Here is a 20,039-nt window from a genome sequence, read left to right as displayed (position 1 = left end):
TTTAACTTACCGAAATTCGAAATGTGAACCCTGCAGGCTATCCACGACCTCCTGCGTCACCTGCGTATAGCCTGGTATGCCGGTGGAGTCCATGCGGCTGGCGACGTTGACGGTATTACCCCAAATATCATATTGTGGCTTGCGCGCCCCAATCACACCGGCAACAACAGGGCCAATATTAATGCCTAACGGTTAAAGCAAGAAAAAAAGTGAAAATAATCTTTAACGACTTTTATTAAAATAATTGTGTTTCCACTCACCAACTCGCAACATAAAGTTGTTGTACGAATGACTGTTGATTTCTTGCAAGGAGAGCCTCATAGCCTTCACATACTCGACCAAAGCGGTCATGTGGCGACGGACTGAGTTCGGATCATTGGCGTTGATGCGGTATTCTGTGAAAAAAGTAGAATTGAAGTTTATTAATATGACGGTAAAAATGAGCGTGCTTCAATGCTCACCTGGTATAAGTCCCACAACTGCCATGTAGGTACTACCGACCGTTTTTATTTTATCGATGCCATGAAAGCGATCTTCTTTCAGAAGCTGCAAGCAGATAATAAGGAGACGAAAAGGAACATTTTATTACAAATACATATATTTTGACAGTATTTTTTATTTACTCTTTATTGAGTAGAGTCAAAGATATGTCTTTAAACTCTTCAGTAAAAAAACTTGTAATTAATCTATGATCTTTGCTGTTCTTGGAATAGTTGAGGATTGGTTAAACTATAAACCTGGGACCTGGTAATATCCTCATCTTTTAAGAGAGGTCCAAGTTGGACTGCGGTGTACATATGAGTATGTTTCTTACTACATGGTTCCGCTGTTAGAAAGCTCAATGACAGAGGAAAGCGAAATCTACTTACATATGTTGGGTTTCTATGCTCTAAGGCAACGAAAAAAGACAGTACGAAATGATTTCGTTGCTTCTTCCTTATTTGAACTTTGAAAATTCCCACGAAGAAAATTATAATGTAGAATTCTTCGATACCAGGTAATGCATAAAAGTAATGCTATGCGGAACTTAGCTTACATTTTTCTTGAAGAATACTTCGAAGAAAATTCTATGTAGAATTCTTCGATACCAGATAATCGCATAAAAGTAAGCTATGCGGAACTTCGCTTACATTTTTCTTGAAGAATACTTCGAAGAAAATCCTATGTTAGAAAGCTCAATGACAGAGGAAAGCGAAATCTACTTACATATGTTGGGTTTCTATGCTCTAAGGCAACGAAAAAAGACAGTACGAAATGATTTCGTTGCTTCTTCCTACGGATAACCTAGTCCCCATTAAGATGGTTAGCATTAGATGAGTTGTCATCGAGGTCATCCCAGGAAATGTGCTGCTTCGACGGGGTCGGAACATATTGAGAGGGTTGTCCGATGTGTAGGGTTAGGAGGGCATGCAAAGAGGTCATTAGTGTCATGCAGGACTCATTGCACACTGGACATATGTTTGATATGTCAGGGCCGTTTTTGGATAAGTTGCTACAGTATCCATAACGAAGCCGCGCAATGATCACACTAGAATCTCGGGCCCTTCGTTTGCAATGGGTGGTGGTTTGACTCCAAGTACACCATTCACTGAGAGGGAGTCGGTAAAGGTGTTGATGGCTCCACTGTATATGGCGGACAATGTATGTCCGAAGTTTGTTGCAACCGAAGTCTGCTCGGTCGAATGTCACACCCAAAATCTTAGGGCTATTGAGAGTCGGAATTTTAACGTCAGCGGTTGCAATATTAAGGTCATGTCTATACTTCTTCGTCCAGTTAGTGAATATAGTCGCTGTCGATTTAGTGGGGGAGAGTTATAGGTTCCGTGCAACGAGGAATCGAGAAAGGTGGGAGCGATAGCCGTTTGTATTAAAAAATGTGAAAATGTTATTTATAGTCAGTTTGGGTCAAATTTCATCAGCTGGTATAATTAAATTATATTTTATTTTGTAGGATAACACAACCGGATGTAATAATACGAATTAAAGCCATTAATATTATTTTTATAAGAAATACATTAGGAACCAGTTACCAAGTACACTCATATTATTTTTACTCACCTCATCGAAATCCGCAATTATTTCATTCAGCAAGCGCAAGCATTCCAAACCCTGATCTGAACCGTCCATCTCTGTGTAGAACTCGTGAAAGTTCGGCACCGATGCAAATATGACACCCACTTTGGCATAACTTTGATGATAGAGTTCCTGTGAGGGATTGACCTATAGTGTTAAGCCACGAAAGAAACCAACAACAATCGGCAAAGACAATGAATGATTAAAAATATCAGGGGTTAAGAGGGTTGGCAACACACAAGAGTTTTTTCATTGCTCTCTCTGTCGCAACAATTTCGACAAGCGGGCAGAACGACACAACAACACAAACTTCCGAAAATCGGCGAAACATTACTGGCCACCGAAAAGGAAAAACGAAAGAAATATGCCAAAAAACGACAAAAATTACGAGTACAAATAACGACGGTGTCTGGAGGCATATTACAAAAAAAAATAACGGATTGCAAAAAGTTGTTAAAAATACGTAAGTACATGTGAATATATACATATATGTTTATATATATATATATATATATGTATGTGTATATATTAATGTAAAACAAAAGTGGATTTAATTGAAAGTATGTGTGTTTTAAGGCAAGAAATATGTTTGTATATCAGCTGTAGATGCGCCACGCGTGAAAAGTGCACGTGTGTGTGCATAAATTTACTCTGCAAGAGTGCCTTCGCTCCACTTCCGGGTGCATAAGGACCACAGAAAGTGAAGTTTAAGTATCAAAGCTCAATTCTGCTGAGCTATGGTGTTTGCAAGTGTGTGTGTGTGCTCGTGTCTGTGTGCAAAGTTGCCCTTTGGCTCCTGGCGACATTGAAGACGCTCGGAATTTTGCTCGTTTCAAAAAGTGGGTACTGAAAAGAAATTGTCTCGGTTTCTCCAAAATGAAAAGTGGTGACACAGGTGAGGCATGCACAGAGTACTTATATAGATAAACGTACAATGTGTATGTATGAGAGTGCGAGTATGTATAAAGCAACAATCAACATATGGATTACTATTTACCATATTACTGCGAAATTGATTATCGAGAAAATGTGCAGCCACATGAGCTGGCAGCAAATTGTGTAAGATCCGTTTATTTGATTCCTGTAAAACATCCATTTCCTTTTTCTCCTGTGACGCCTGCAACTGCCAGAGGAAATCTAAACGTGCCGTCCACTCAACCAAACGTCCATGCACCAATATGGCAATCATGAAAATTATTATGCGCGCCAGTGAGATTAAATGAAGCGGAATGGATGAGCTGTGAAGGTAAAAAAAAATAAATGAAATTTGTAATCACAGCGAAGGACATTCATATTAACAGTGAAGTATCGAAATCTATATACTACTGTAAATAAAGAGAAAAAGATAAACTGAAACAAAAACAAGAAAAAACGTTAACTTCGGTTGCACCGAAGCTAAATACCCTTCACAGGTGCATTTCTGTTAGTAACTATGTGTTCAGTTTGTATGGAAGCTATATGCTGTAGTTAACCGATCTGATCAATTTCTTCGGAGATTACATTGTTGCTTTAGAAAATAATATATACCAAATTTCGTTAATATATCTTGTCAAATGTGAAAGTTGTCCATACAAGAACTTGATTCCGATCGTTCAGTTTGTATGGTAGCTATATGCTATAGTTAACCGATCTGACCAATTTCTTCGGAGATAACATTGTTGCCTTTGAAAATAATTTGTACCAAATTTGGTGAAGATACATTGTCAAATGTGAAAGTTTTCCATACAAGAACTTGATTCCGATCGTTCAGTTTGTATGGTAGCTATATGCTATATTTAACCAATTTGAACAATTTCTTCGGAGAGTACATTGTTGCCTTAGAAAATAATCTATTCTAAATTTCGTAAAGATACATTGTCAAATGTGAAAGTTTTCCATACAATACCTTGATTCCGATCGTTCAGTTTATATGGCAGCTATATGTTATAGTGGTCCGATATAGGCCGTTCCGACAAATGAGCAGCATCTTGAAGAGAAAATTTAAAAACTTAATTTCAAAACGATATCTTAAAAACTAAGGGACTAGTTCGTATATATACAGACAGACGGACAGACAGACGGACATGGCTAAATCGACTCAGCTCGACATACTGATCATTTATATATATACTTTATAGGGTCTCCGACGCTTCTTTCTGGGTGTTACAAACTTCGTGACAAACTTAATATACCCTGTTCACGGTATAAAAACGTTAACTTCGGTTGCATCGAAGTTAGTTATGATGCATTTTTTATAGCATTAAGCAGTATACAAAGATCTTTAACTTGATTTTGATCGGTAAATTTATATGGCAGCTATGTATATGCTATAGTAGTCCGAGCTGAACAATTTCTTCGGAATTTTTACCACCCATACACCAACTTGATTCCGGTTATGCATGATTTGACAACCATATCGGTGGTTCCGACAAATGAGCAGCATCTTGGCGAGAAAAGAACGTATGTAAAAATTCTGGCCGATATCTCAAACACTGAGGGGCTAGTTCCTACATATATATACAGACGGATGGACATGGCTTAATCGACTCAGCTCGTCACGCTGATATTATATTGTATATATACTTGTAGGATCTTCGACCTTGTCATTGGGGCTGATGTTTTACGTGGCGGGTCCCAAATCCAGCGCTTATCCCTCGGAGAAATGATTCGCCTTCTCACTTTAGCTCGCCATCAAACGGATGTTTTCTGGCTACCCAGTGGATACTTGATCTAAGACTGGAAATCGTGAGCTACTTGAGCTATATATGAGAGAATCGTTTCTGGCCATTCCCAAGTGAATGGCGTTCAGAGAACTCCGATGGGTTGGCGGCCGAGCTATTCAAACACGGCGGCGAAGAACTGATAAGGAGCATGCATCAGCTTCTTTGTAGAATATGGTCGGATGAAAGCATGCCCAAGGATTGGAATTTAATCCACAAAAGGGAGACCCTACAATCTGCGCCAAATACCGTAGGATAAGCCTCCTCAACATAGCATATAAGGTCAACAAACTGATTGGACCTCATCAGTGTGGCTTTAGGCCTGGAAAATCAACAACTGACCAGATGTTCACATTGTGTCAAATTTTGGAAAAGAGTCGAAAAGAGGTTTCGAATTTAAAACTGCTTTTGACAGCACGAAAAGAAAGTACCTTTATGACTAAATAAACTAATTAGGCTGTGTAAGCAACACCAAAAGCTCGTCAGCCTCGAATCCAACGCAGTATAACTCTTGCCAACAGGTGCTACCTCAGACTGAGTAGACAATTGAGAAGTAAGTTCCTCTCTCGCTGAACAAAGATCAAATTCTACAAGTCATTCATATTCCCAGTTCTGCTAGATGCTGCAGAGGCATGTACGATAACAACATCCGATGTGGCGGCTTTACGAGTTTTTGAGAAAACGGTTCTGCGGAAGATTTATGGTTCTTCACGCATTGGAAACGGCGAATATCGCAGTCGATGGAACGATGAGCTGTTGACGAGATATTCGAACAAAATTGATATAGGTCAGCGAATTAAGAGACAGCGGCTACGCTGGCTAGGTCATGTCATACGAACGGACCAAAACACTATAGCTCTGAAAGTTTTCAACGCAGTGCCCGCCGGGGGAAGCAGAGCAAGAGGAAGACCTCCACTCCACTGGAAAGACCAGGTGAAGAAGAAACTGGCTATACTTGGATACTCCACTTGACGCCAAACAGTGAAGAGGAGAAACGACTGGCGCGCTGTTGTTAACTCGGCTATAACCGCGTAAGCAGTAAAGAAGAAGAAGATTTGTAGAGGTACATATCTTACTTAATAACCAAATACCTGGATGCACTACCGTAAGACCTTTTTGATATTGTTATCTCGTTTCATCGTTGCTTTTAAACCATTTGGTTCTCTCAATTAAACTACTTATATCCGTTATGCTTTTTGTAGACAGCCTATCAATTATGGATGATGGATTCCGAGTATTCTATGTTGGGTTTATGATAGAGCTGGGCATTCACAAACAAGATACGGACCAATATCAATAGGTTTTGAAAGAAAGTTACCAAATGTAATGGGTACTACATGCCTTTAGTATTGTAAATTGAAAGGTTTTCACATGGTCTTAAATTGGGCGGATTTTGATTCGAGTTTGCCTTTATTCAAATGGTGCTAAAAGGTTTTATTGAAATTCTTAATCAATGAAATCCTTTGTCAAAAAATTGGGTGCTTTGGGAGTCATGGAGTTTCATCTAAAGGTGGACGGAATCATATCTTGTTGTGTGATTTTATAACTGGTTCAATATGAATCTTTTATGTCAAGTTCTCTAAAAATAATTTCTAAACAAATCATGGTGAAATTGCAAATGGTTCAATATAGTGGGGTGGTGAATTTGATTAAGTCTATTTCTGAAGTAAGAAAACCGTTCAAAAAAGGCTATATATTAGTCCACAAAATGATCCCACAAAGGAAATACTAATATACTTACTTGACTCTACTGTCATAGCAATCGAAAATATTTATATGCGACATTTCGATGAAAAGTCCATAAATTGTGCCCATAAGTAGTATTAGGAAGGATTTGAAAATTATTGGCAAGCTGTGAATGAGATAATAGTTAACATATGTATTTTGAGAATAATTAATTGTTGTGGCAAATAGACTAAATCCATATACTACAAGTAGATATTAGAAAACTTAGTACAGGTCTTTAGACTCACCGCAAAAATACTGAAACTGACAAAAATGCAAAAGTCGCCGAAAGTGAAACATACTGTGGCAGCGAGCATTTTCGATGCGCCTCATTATGGTGAGCAAACATGAGCAGGTCCTCCTCAAAGGTTGGTGCATGTGTTGTAACGTTACTAGCACAGGGATGATCCATGACGCAAGTGAACTAATCATAAACATAAATTATTAAGGAAAGATAGAAGCGGACAGAGAAATAAATGAAAAATATTATTAATATTTTAAGAAAAATTGAGACGATTGGGCTTTCTGCTCACACTTACCACATTCACCTGACCCACCGAATAGATCAGCACTATAGTGAATATTGTAATAGCCAAGCGTAGGGTGAAACTACGCGCCAAGTCCCAGACAATCCACTTGAGGCGCACCGCTAAGAGCAGCATCAGTATGGCGCTGATCCACACAAAAGCGGTCAGGAAGAGTAGCAAGAGGATGAGTGTACGTGGTAAGGCCGACACCTGCAGTGCTGCACCGAGAATCAGTAGCAATAGCGAGCAACCCATGGCGGTGGTGAAACCCAGATCGAAATCTTTACGGTACTCGCGCTCTTTGTCACTCTCACGAAAACGCAGAGTAATGCGATCCACATGCTCGGACTTATCGCAATCGACGGAACGTGCATTTATCGCCTGTGAGAGGAAGCGATTGACGCGATTGGTCGGTTGATAGTGCATGGAGGAGTGCCGCTTGCGGAAGGGACGCTTAAATTTGTCCGTCACTTTGGACTGCTTTGGTTTTTTTGTTTTGTTTTATAAACGGACGGTTGATGTTTTCGAGGTTATGTGTAGTGTTTTGATGCAAAAATGTTTTTGATTTTTTTTGGTTGTAAGATTTTCATTAAATTTTTTTTTGATGTGTTGGTACGATTACATAACAGTTTGTGGGTTTGCACGCACGGAACGGAACGGTACACAATGGGTATGTCAACGAGGGGTTTTGTGTATGTATTTGGTGCGAGAGAGCGAAAAAGAGATAAAAAAGAGAAAAAGAGAGTACCACACATGGCAAGACACATGGAAGAAAAACAAGTAAAATTAGTTGCAGTTTTGCAGTACAAAATACATTAATACAGTTATTAAATATAAATATAGACGTGTATATGTAAATATGAACGGTTAGGCTTAGAGTAAGTCAATTGGATAACGGGTGAAGTTCCTTAAAAGCTGAAAGAATTGTCAGTGTTACATACATGTATATTAAGAAATAAGGATAAGTCATTGAACTTTTAAAGAGCTTGCACCCAAAGAAGCTTAAAACCCAACATGAAAACCATATGCAATGTATATATGCATATATAAATTCATAAATATAATACATACATACATAAGTATATGAATGGTTATGTAAAGTAAGATTTTTTGAATAATAGTTAGTGGGTATGTGTGGAACCATATAGTTTACAATGTAATGTCTATGAAATATATAAAAGTTACTACAGTTCTTTTAATTTCGATCTAACATGAACATATGCGCACATATGTATATATGTATAATTCGATAATGAAGAATTTAAAAATTACATGCCAGCATGAAGGGACCGAAATTTGGAGAAGTGTCGAAATGTTAGTTATTACCATCATTTTATGCTTTGCTTTATAGTATGATTGTGTCAGAGCTCTAAGGAATCGAACTGCATATGACAAAGGATGCTGTTCGCAATCGACTCAACCGATAAGAAGTTTATAACGAGGGATCCAAGAAGAGGTATTTTTTTCAATAGCCTTTTTTTTAACAGATCACGCGTGCGTCGTGTCAAGCTGTCACTTTATTTTTGTTCAGTATTGTTTGGCATTTCATCTTAGAGAGACTTACGCCTGAACAACGTTTAAAAATCGATCAACTTTATTACGAAAATTCACATTCTGTAAAAAATGTTTTCACTCAACTTATGGTCAACATAATTGGTCCACTGAGCGTACTATTCGCAACAACATCACTCATCTTGAGACCCGGCATTCGATATTGGAAAATATTCGACCAAGTCCAGCACACAGTGAAGAAAATATAGCAACCGTAGCTGAGAGTGTACATGCAGACCGTGGAAAGTCGATTCGGCGCCGTTCGCAGCAGCTCGGACTGACATATGGAACGACTTGGCGGATGTTACGTCGAGATCTTAAATATAAATCGTACAAAATATAGCTTGTGTAAGAACTGAAGTCGCTCGACCTTCCCAAGCGCCATCCCATTTCGAGCCAAATTTTGTTTAGCAATGAGGCCCATTTCTGGCTCAATGGGCATGTAAACAAGCAAAATTGCCGCATTTGAGACGAAGAGCAACCTGAAGAGGTTCAATAGTTGCCCTTTTTATCCAGAAGAAACAACGGTTTGATGTGGTTTGTGAGCCGGCAGAATCATCGGTTCATATTTCTTCAAAAATTATTCCAGTGAGAACGCAACCAACAATGGCGATCGTTATCGCACTATGATAACCGACTATTTGATGCCTGAAACTGAAGCTGTGATCTCGGGGACACTTGGTTTCAACAAGTCGGCGCCACACATCGCATCAATCAATGGATTTATTTAGAGAAAACTTCGGTGAGCAGATAATTTCTAATTTTTAGCCGGTCAATTGGCCTCCAAGATTGTGTGATATGTAGAGTCTAAAGTCTTTACGGACAATTCCGCTTCGATGCAGACCTTGAAGCAAAACATCAAGCGTGTCATTCGCCAGTTACTAGTTGAAATGCTCGAACGAGTCATCGAAAATGTGTCTCAACGGATGAATCATCTGAAACATAGCCACGGCCAACAATTGAAAGAGATAATCTTTAAAAAACAAATGACAAAGAATGGTTTTTCGAATGATAATAAACATTCGTCATTAAATTTGAAGTTTCTGTGGTTTTTCTTTAAAAAAGTAAGGAATCTCGAAATGGTTCAGCCATTATAAACACAAAAGACGATTCTGTTTAAGAACTCAATATGGTAATACCAAAAAAATTTGAGATTTTTATTGAGTAAAGAAGCAAGGTTAGTCTTAAACAAATAAATTTTCAGCATTTTCAAGGCCTGGGTCATAAGTCGCCCTCCTACCAATAACTTTGGAGTTATTTTGTCTATCTTGGTACCAGCTAAACTTAGAAAATAATGGGGACAGGTTTTTCGCCCTTGAACTTGATTGATCGTTCAGTTTGTATGCCAGACATATGCTCTGATGATCTGATCTGTAATCTTCAGAGATTACACTATTATGTTAGACAGTAATCTAGGCGAAATGTTGTGAAGATGTCTTCTCAAATGAGAAAATTTTCGATACCAGCACTTGATTCCGATTGTTCAGCTTGTTTGGCAGCTATATACTATAGTGTTTCGATATCGACGGTTCTGAGAAATGAGCTAATCCTTGGGCAGAAAAGACGTGTGCAAAATTTCAGTTCGATTTCTCAAAACCTGATCATTTATATATATATTTTATAGGTCTCCAACCTTTCCATCAGTGTGTTATAAACTTCGTGACAAAGTTAATATATCCTGTTCGGAGAAATTGTACAATAGTGGCATAAAATGATGGTAGTAATGAAATTCTTCTACATTAGCAGATATTATAATGATTTAAGCCATAAATCAAAGCAATGGAACTTATAAATATGTATATACATGTTAATTATTAAATTTTAATTATTTTCGGTCCCTGAAATGCTATAAGAAAATATGAACAGTAAGAATACGAAAATAACGAAATTGAAAAACACTTATGTATGTATGTACGTATGCAAATAACGCTGAAGACAATTGGTTAACCCACACTTAGCAGTAAGACTGGACATTTGAAAATGTAAGCCGAAAATGTCATGCATGGAAAAAGCAGTCGCTGAGAGGTAACATCGATAAAGAGGCGAAACAATTTTGGCGCCGAATTTCAAAACAATTCATTTTAGTAAACGATATTAGTTTATTTACAGGGTCAGTTTACAAATCTTTGGCCGAATTTCTTCAATAAACACTAGTGACTAAATGTAAGTGGAAAGCTAACTAAATAACTGCTAATTAGCTATAATTAAAAAATATATAAAATTTAATCAAATTTAAAACATTCAAGAAAATATTCGAAAAATAAAACCACAGAAATTAGTGAACAAAGTAAATTGAACGAAATTTAGTTAAACGTAACTTAATTATAATTATAACGATGCTTAACCCATTCGTATGCAACGGAACGCAATGTAACGCAACGCAATGTAAAATATAGCGTAGGATCAAGAAAACGGAACGTAACGCAATGATAAATTAAACGGTATGTAACGGAATGGTAACAGCTCGTTATGTAAGTTTACTTTTATGCTTTCTAAAATGGTACGATTATGTGTTCATAGGAAAATACGTGTAGTTTGACGTAACGTAATAATTAATGGTAACACATGAGCGAACGTCAGTGTGCAAATATTGCATACAAATGTAGGTTTATCATTCTCACTTTATTCTTATTTTGATTGAGTCTGTGAATGCGACTAATCGTATTCGATGTGGAGTTAGGAGTAGTTCCTACTGAGATAGTCACACCGCCACCGGGTGGTGTGGGGGCGTGTAAAATTTTTTGTAGTCGTATAACCTAGAGGAAAATAAAGAAATGCAATATAAAAGAACATAAAGATAATACATACATATACGAGTTTCAAACGGAAAGTGATCGAAAATATTTAAGGTAAAAGAAGGGAGAAAAATATAACAAAATATACATATATTACATATAATATACATAATTTTTTGGAGGATGATCATACTAGTAAGTAAAATAATTACTTATGACTAAGTTTGCTATTGCATGATACTTATGTCTAATTATTTTTTACTAGTTTTATGATAGCAAATAATATATTGTATTTTTTTCTAATGATAATTTCTACCAAATAAACGTTGAACTATATTCTACTGGTATTTCCTAATATTTATTCTAATTATTACTATAAATGCTAACTGCTTAGTTCATGACTTCACTACTAAAATCGGAGTTATCGCTGTTGTTGCATCTGATTCGAATTAGACAAGCTTCACTTTGGAAACGATTCATGAAAATAAACTCAACTTGGGGGTTCCCAACACATATTCCAAAAATGCTTAACAAAACTCCTGTAGCTTCTACGTTCTATTTTTTAGCACTAAAGCATATTGACACTGATTTGAAAGCAGTTTTTGTGCGCTGTCAGTTGTCAAATATTTATAGATCTTTGTTAAGTTTTCGAAACTTTTTAATTAGCACAATGGTTAAGATTTTTATTTTTTGCTTTCAACACTTCTAGTGCTGCTAGGTATCGTCTAACGCTTCCATAGGCAGGCGTTCTAGGGTATTAGGTTAGGTTTGATGACTATTTCAGATATTGCACTTGGACTACTATATGTAGTTCTTTGTGAAGCCATAAAAAATAGAGTCTGCAAATCGCCTTGGGTTAGGTTAGATGGCTGATATAAAGATCGCACTTGGATCGCACTTGGACTACTATATGTAGTCCTTCGTGAAGCAATAGGAAGGAACAACTCCTGTTTTCTAACTTACACTCCGGCACTGTGTAACCAACTTCAGACCGTTCGCGTAGCTGTCGCACTGGAATCAGCTGTTTATAAATTTGCTGAATGACAGTTCGGAGTATTGTTCACAAGTGTACACAAGCGTTTTGCCAAAAGTGAACGCAAAAAAAAGTGATCAGCGATGGAATTCAAACGTAATAGTGCGATTGCTTTATATTTAGCTTGAAAATCACAGCCAGCAATAGTTCGTGAGCTCCAACACCTTAATGTGAATAAAGTTTTTGGTTATCGCACCATCACTCGTTACAATGATATTGGTAGCATCGCAAAACGCCATGGAGGTGGTCATCAAAAGACTGTAACGTCACGTGAGATGGTTCGGAAAGTGAAGAAGTGACTTGAGCGAAATCCACGACGAAGTGCCAATTAAATGTCTAAAGAACTGAAAATAACCGGCGCATATTGAAAAATGAGCTCAAGGTCAAGCCTCACAAGTTCCAAAAGGCCCATGATCTCACACCGAAGCAGCAACGAGTAAGACTTGAGAGAGCGAAGCAGTTGCTTTGCTTGGCCGAAAGCGGTCAAATTCCGAACATTGTGTTTTCTAACGAAAAAATTTTTCCAATTGAGTAATTTGTAAACTCTCAAAACGATAGGGTTTACTTGACCGACCATTCATACCAGAATCTAAGTCATCGGTTGGCCACCAGGAGGCAGCACCCGCCACAAATCATGGTTTGGGCCGCTGTCAAAGCAGATATGCGCTCTCCAATTGTTTTCATCGAGTCTGGCGCCAAAGTAAATGCGACATATTTTCGGGAAAGTGTTCTGGAGGCTGCTTTGAAGCCGTGAGCAAACAAGCATTTCGGTCGCAAATCATGGACGTTTCAACCCTGTATAAATTAGCAAAACGCCTTGTAGTCAATAAAAAATTTGATTAGGCGATTAATTTCTACTCCCACCAATTCGGCGGGAATGAGTTTCGAAGTGTTTGCAACTTAATCTTGAAATCCCGGGACAATCAAGAAGGAAATGATGAGATGGCGTCGGGTAATATACTCAACCTTACAGCATGGAAATCGATAAGGCAATGTACTGTTAGTTAGAACATCCACAACTCGGAAGACGTTAGCTTTGTAAATGGAAAGGGTACACTAGGTCTTTAGCAATCAATGTTGGTCCAAAAAGATCTTGCAACAGTGCGTGAGCGGATTGTAGCCCATGGGTAGAACTCACAAGGAGAGTGGAACACTGAATAGTTGCAATTCTACTGATAACGGAGTTAGGATACCCTTACTTTTCAGTTCATCAGCTTTACAGATGCTTGCGATTCCGCACAAGCATTATCATAAAGTAACTCGATGCTATTAATAACGAGGTTGTGTATTCCTTAAACATCCCTAAATGTACGGTTAGTAAGGTCAGGGCGAGTATCGCCGCCCTGTTATCAGGGGTGGAAAGTCACTTCTCTGAAAGAGGCTCCGGAGTAGTAAATCTAGTGCTACCTTAATGCCAGCAATCTCAGCTTGAAGTTCTGGGCAATTCTTGCTGGCAATTCCAGAGTCAACATCTACGTAGCCAACCAAGCAGCAATTAAGACAGTAACCTCGAATCGCATATCGGCCAGAAGTGTCTTGGGAAGCAGGGCAGCATAGGAAAATTTTGCCAGAAGCAAGCAACTTCACTTCTACTGGGTGCCAGGCTTTAGATCAGAAGTACACAAAATTCTTATTGGCACTCGACAGAAGAGACTGTAGGAACACGTTCGGAATACTAACTAGTCACTGTTTGGTGGCGACACACGTTCGCAGAATGGGGCTGACAGATCGAGTAGACCGCAGGAAATGTCTAGAGCAAAGCACCAAGGAAACAATGGAGCATGTCTTGTGCACTTGTCTCACACTGGCAAGACAACGCTGTAACCATCTGGTGTTGCTAAGGTATGATACACTGAAGGAGGTATCGATAGTGAGGCCAAAGAGTCTGTTAAAATTCGCGTCAAGCGCAGGCATCCTAATGGATGACTACTTCTCAGTTACTCCATCTGGTATCGCAAAGGACCAAAACTGGTCTATGCGTGGCTCAGACTAACCTAACTTAACCTTTGCTTCGAATACATACAATATATTTCTCAAAAAATTACTCTTAAGTTAAAATTCTAAATACTTCCTGTTATAATATTGTAAGTAACTTGATTTTAGTAATTTTATTACAACAACAACACACTTCCATATATATTTTTTAATACATTCATATTATTTAACTTAACAAACTAGTAATTTCGACAATAATGAGACCAATGAGTTGTATGCAAGTAAAGTGAAGAGAGAGATTAAGCAACACCGATTTTTTTTTAATTTTTTTGAATTTCGAATTTCGTATTAATAAACCAGATTGGCACCCACTCAATTGAATTTGTTAGACACTTTGTTGTTATAACACTTTGTTTTTGTTTTACTACTACACACACAGTTACAAAATACATATAAATTACATTACAATATTGATTACATGTAATGCATTAGATAAACTATTGTAAGTTAGCTACAATCTAAGAGAGCTACGACTAGGAGCAACACACTTACCGCATCCTGAAAATAAAAATGAAAAAAATTAAAACTAAAATACACACAAAAAACGATAAACAGAAAGCAATACGCAGTTTTTAATAACAAAAATTTTAGTGTGACACATTAGCACAATTTCACTAAGTTAATACAGGGTGTGGCATACTAGGTAAGCGCATTTGTTAATGGACAAAATATTTGCAAATTTATTTTTTGCTGCTCGAGGGGAATTTGTTGATTAAAAAGGGAAATTTTAGTAGGAGAATCTATTCATGGACAACTAATAGAAGCCGGAACACAGAGCTCATGTCGAATCGGCTTGCTAATAATCTGCCGAAAGGTGTAGTAAAATCAGCTGTTTTCTTGACGTTGCTCTATCAGTTTTTAATTCGAACTCAAAAATATGAAAATTGACAGAAAATAACTTGGCTTTCTAAATGTTTCGAGCCAACATAATAATTTCTAAAGTAACACCTCTGAAGCTACAATTTTCAGCTGTATTCATTGCCTCTTTTTCTGTAGCAACCGCTAAGGTTAGACGTGGTTTTGTGAGCTCGGCAAATTTTGTTTGTTAAATTTAGCCTCAGTTAACGTCATATCCGTAAACCTATGTTTTGTCAGCAGTTATAATTCGTTTCAGTAACTTTGTGTCGCCGTTGGCTCCATTTAGTGAGGCCTGAGCAACATCCATGCACCTTTGTTGCTGTTAAATATTTGGAACATACTTTGCTGCCATGCCTGTCATACTCAAAAAATTCTAAGAAATTTCATGGCATGACCCAATCTATGTATATGAACCAGCAGCATCAGCAACTTCTCTGATTCTGATTCGGTGATCAGACATAAACATTGCTTTAATTTTTTCCACGTTTTCATTGGTTGTTGATAAGCTGGGACGTCCGAGGCCGTCGTCACCTACAACGTCTTCACGATCATCATAGAAACACTTATATCTCTCAAAAGCTCGTGTTTTACTCCTATCGTACATGCTTCTTCTTTTTTATGGGTGTAGATACCGCGTAAGTTTACAACAGCGCGCCAGTTATTCTGTGTTTTCGCTGCTTGGCGCTAATTGGAGATTCCAAGTGTAGACAGGTACTTCTCCCCCCGGTCTTTACAACGGAATGGAGATCTTCATCTTCTTCTGCTTCCTCCCGCAGGTACTGCGCCGAATACTGAAGGGTTTTCATCCATTTATGTCAATGTTGTCATATATCACGTACAGCTCATCGTTCCATCGATTGAGGTATTTACCGTTAATGCGTAAGGGACCATAAATCTTCTGCAGAACCTTTCTCTAGAAAACTCGCACCGCCGACTCATCAGCTGCTGTCATCGTCCATGTCTTAGCACCATATAACAGGACGGGGATGATGAGTGACTTGTACAATTTGGTCTTTATTCGTCGAAAGAGGACTTTACTTCTTAATTGCCTGCTCAGTCCGAAGTAGCACCTGTTGGCAAGAGTTGACTTTCAAGACTGGCGTTGGAAATTATCTTCGTTTTGAGGACGTGGGAGCCAAATCGCGAGTGCGACGACTGTTTGTTTGATGACAGGAGATATTTCACTGCCAGACCCATTTGCTTTACTCCCTTATACAGTCTGGAGAAAGCAGAACTAACTATTTAGTTCTGCAGCTCGAATTATTTTCTTCAGGAGTAGATTGAAGAAGTCGCACGATAGGGAGTCGCCTTGTCTGAAACCGCGTTTGGTATCGAACGGCTCCCGATCCTGACGGAGCTTTTGGTATTGCTCAACGTCGGTTTACACAGTCGTATTAGTTTTGCGGGGATACCGAACTCAGCTATCGTGGCATAAAAGTGGCTCTTTTTTGCGCTGTCAAAAGAAGCTTTGAAATCCGCGAAGAGGTGGTGCGTGTCGATTCTCTTTTCACGCGTCTTTTCCAAGATTTGCGCATGGTGAATTTCTGCTCAGTATATTCAGCATTTGAATATTTAGAGTCTAAACTTGCATCTTCCATATCAGCGAAACAGCTGGTTATCCACACGAAGACACATTTTCGAAAATAATAATGTACATATACGGATATCCAACGTTATCTAACCACTTTTACACTAAATCGAAGCTCTCTATCCCTCATAAAAAATGTTTTGCAGATTAGCATGGCGAGTTTCACATCAAGTATTGTCAATTCAAGACGAATTGAGCTATTAGTAGTTTAATTATATTAAATCATTAAATTTAGAAGAATTAGTCTCTCAATTTCCAAAATAATCTAATTTGTAATTAAGTTCCACTAAATATTAAAAAAAAAAATGCGCTCGCCTTATATGCTTCACCATGTAAACTATTGAACTTGTGGAACGCAATTTAAGTGTGGTCTAATGTATTCGGGATCGTGTGAGATCGGAGCAAAGATATAGGTAAAAATACAAACGAAAAACTAAAACAGTTACGTTAATAATCGAGTACTTTCAACACTGTCTGCAATTGTTAGCCAATTTCTTTGAGTACAGTTAAATCAACAGTAAAAAGCTAAGCGGTTAGGAGTCAGCACTTCATGCAAAAAGTAACTTTACACTTTTAGCTAAACGAGTGGGGGCACTTAACTCAATTAATACTAGTTCAAATTGTTGAAATCATTTAACATTCGTAATATTTAATGAAAATATATATTTTCACAAAAAAAAGTTCTCTATAATTAATTGCTTTATAAATTTACATTTTAAATAATAATAATAACGGTTTTATAGCTTTCTTTTAAATAATAAGCTTATATACAATAAATCAATATTTTACAGCGGGATTCAAAATAAAGTTTTTGAAATTAAAATTTCGAGTGTAATCAAAACTCTCACTTACCTTTCGCGTGCTCTTATCACCGCCGGCGCCTTCGGCCGTGCTGCCGCGCGCTCCTGTGCCACTGCCGCCCGACGAGGGAAACGACCCGGTGGCGATGTTGGAGAACGGTACCGGCTCCGAGAATTTGATCGTATGCAATAACTGCATGACAACATTTGAGACATTACGAAATGACAATTTACGACGACTACCAATGGCCGAGCGTACACCAAGCGTGTTTAGCATTAATGGCTGCAACAAAAGTGAAACGAAAACGAAAAAAAAACGAAACATGTGAGTAAGTGAGCCACGAATCCGCATAAAAGTATGTACATGTGTGCAAATATTGAAAACGAACTGAAAATAACAAAAAGTACAGAGGTACTCACCTTTCGTCGGTGCGGCGGTGGCACTATGAAGTATGTGTCCACGCCGTGATCACGCAAATATGAAGAACGCTGATCGCCATGCCCAGCTTCGACTTCATATTCACCCGAGAGAGCGTCGAGTGTGGCGCGTGTGACATGCACACGTCCAGGTTCGCCGCCAGATTCCATATGATTGGCCAATGTCACATCATTGGACCACACATCGAACTGCCATTTGCGCAGACCCAGCACACCGCAAAGCACGCGGCCCGTGTGTATGCCCACACGCATATTCAATATCACATCGGTGGCCTCCACCACGGTGCTGTGTGTGTTGGCAAAAAAGAAATACATATATGAGAAAATTATATGTTAAAGGCTTCGAGTTAGCAACTTACGCAATGGCGTCGATCATATCCAGACCCATTTCCACGGTGCATTTGGCGTGATCCTTGCGCGGTTCGGGCAAACCCGACACACAATAATAGCAATCGCCGAGAATTTTAATGCGCAAGCAATGGTTGTCCTTGAGAAGAAAGGAGAGTTTTTAATATATGCAAAAGAGGAGATGAGTATTTATATACGAGCAGGGTATTTATTATTAAATAATATTTGAAGAATAATATTATTTTAAAGTAGGAGTTTTATTAATAAAAAATATTTAAAGAATATTCATATTTTGAAGAATAATATTTATTATTAAATTCGATTTAAAGAATACTATAATTCATTTTTCACTTACATGCGCTAGCTGATCGAATCGTCCGAAGAGCTCATTCAACAGTCTCACCAACTCCTGCGCACTGCATTGCGAGGATAACACCGTAAAACCGACAATGTCAGCAAAGAGAATACTGAAAAATAGAATTTACTAATTAATTTACTCCTTTCAAGGGTTATTAAATGTTAGCTTTCAGTTTTACTGAGTCTTTAAAGAATTAGTAAAACGTAGAAGTGGGGTGATAATGCTACGATCCCTTATCAGGAAGTTGAAGTTAGGTCTATTGCTCTTAAAAAGTTATTTTTTCAGAGATATATAACACTGCGTGAAATTGTTGTTGAAGTATCTTACACCACATTTGTACAAACTTCATTAGCAGCTCAATCGAAAGAGGTCAATTGAAAAGTCTCCGGCATACGATGGTAAAACACATTTTTTTTTGCCAAATAAAAATATTTCATGCGCATCCCATGCGTCTCTGTTTCAAAGTAAACAGGACTTAAAAAAAACAGAACAAATTTTTTCGGCAAAATCAATTTATTTCATTCAAAATAGTCTCCTTCTGCTTCAATATAGCTTTTTTCAAGGTTCAAAAGCATGTCGAACGAGTGTTTTAGCTCGTTGGCCGGTAGGGTAATATGCCGGTACAAGCCTTTTGCATGGCCTCTACGTCTGCATAACGCTTTCCTTTCATGGGCAAATGCATTTTTCCGAAAAGGAAGTCGCACGGTGCCATATCAGGTGTATACGGGGAGTGGTTAATGGTTAAAATGTGATTTTTGGTCAAATAATCGCAAGCGTCGTTCAATGAGACGGCGCATTATCGTGCAACAAACGCCAACTTTCATCTTCGCGATATTCGGGCCGAACACGTCGAATACGGCGCACCAAACGCTTCAAAACTCCAAGGTAGAGTACCGCATTAACGTTTCAGCCGGTTGATACAAATTCTTTGTGGACAATACCCTTGGAATTATAAAAACAAATCAGCATTGTGTTCACTTTTGACTTCTCCATGCGCGATTTTTTGGGTTTCGGCTCATCCGGTGCCTTCCATTCAGCACTCTGGCGTTTCTTTTCGGGATCATATTAGAAACACCACGTTTCGTCACCAGTCACAATATTGTAAAGGACGTTTTTGTCCTTTTTGACCTCTTTAATAATGTTCTTCGTATGTTAGATTCTGAGCAATTTTTGGTCGTCAGTCAATTTGTGCGGAACACGCCGTGCACACACCTTTCGTAAGCCCAAATGTTCGGTCAAAATGCGATAAATCGATGTTTTGGAGATGTTCAATTCCATTTACATGAATTTCAATGATGATTTTTTCTGATT

The 20,039-nt window shown here is 38.2% G+C and overlaps 1 protein-coding gene across 1 annotated transcript in view; it reads right to left on the bottom strand.

The window, feature by feature from the left end:
• LOC120774041 (Ca(2+)/calmodulin-responsive adenylate cyclase) overlaps positions 1-20,039 on the bottom strand; it is a 147,638-nt gene that overhangs the window by 7,245 nt on the left and 120,354 nt on the right. The window contains exons 7-20 of the mRNA XM_040103341.1: positions 18,726-18,837; positions 18,382-18,509; positions 18,005-18,308; positions 17,637-17,867; positions 14,831-14,836; positions 11,197-11,331; positions 7,037-7,501; positions 6,746-6,921; positions 6,514-6,624; positions 3,071-3,311; positions 2,059-2,205; positions 462-546; positions 261-395; positions 11-185 (exon numbers count right to left, since the gene is read on the bottom strand). Coding sequence (XP_039959275.1) covers positions 11-185; positions 261-395; positions 462-546; positions 2,059-2,205; positions 3,071-3,311; positions 6,514-6,624; positions 6,746-6,921; positions 7,037-7,501; positions 11,197-11,331; positions 14,831-14,836; positions 17,637-17,867; positions 18,005-18,308; positions 18,382-18,509; positions 18,726-18,837 — 2,451 coding nt within the window. The remainder of the gene's footprint in view (positions 1-10; positions 186-260; positions 396-461; positions 547-2,058; positions 2,206-3,070; positions 3,312-6,513; positions 6,625-6,745; positions 6,922-7,036; positions 7,502-11,196; positions 11,332-14,830; positions 14,837-17,636; positions 17,868-18,004; positions 18,309-18,381; positions 18,510-18,725; positions 18,838-20,039) is intronic.

The sequence above is a fragment of the Bactrocera tryoni genome, chromosome 4 (genome assembly GCF_016617805.1).
Source record: "Bactrocera tryoni isolate S06 chromosome 4, CSIRO_BtryS06_freeze2, whole genome shotgun sequence".
Taxonomy (NCBI): Eukaryota; Metazoa; Arthropoda; class Insecta; order Diptera; family Tephritidae; genus Bactrocera; species Bactrocera tryoni.
This window is presented reverse-complemented; position numbering and strand designations above follow the sequence as displayed.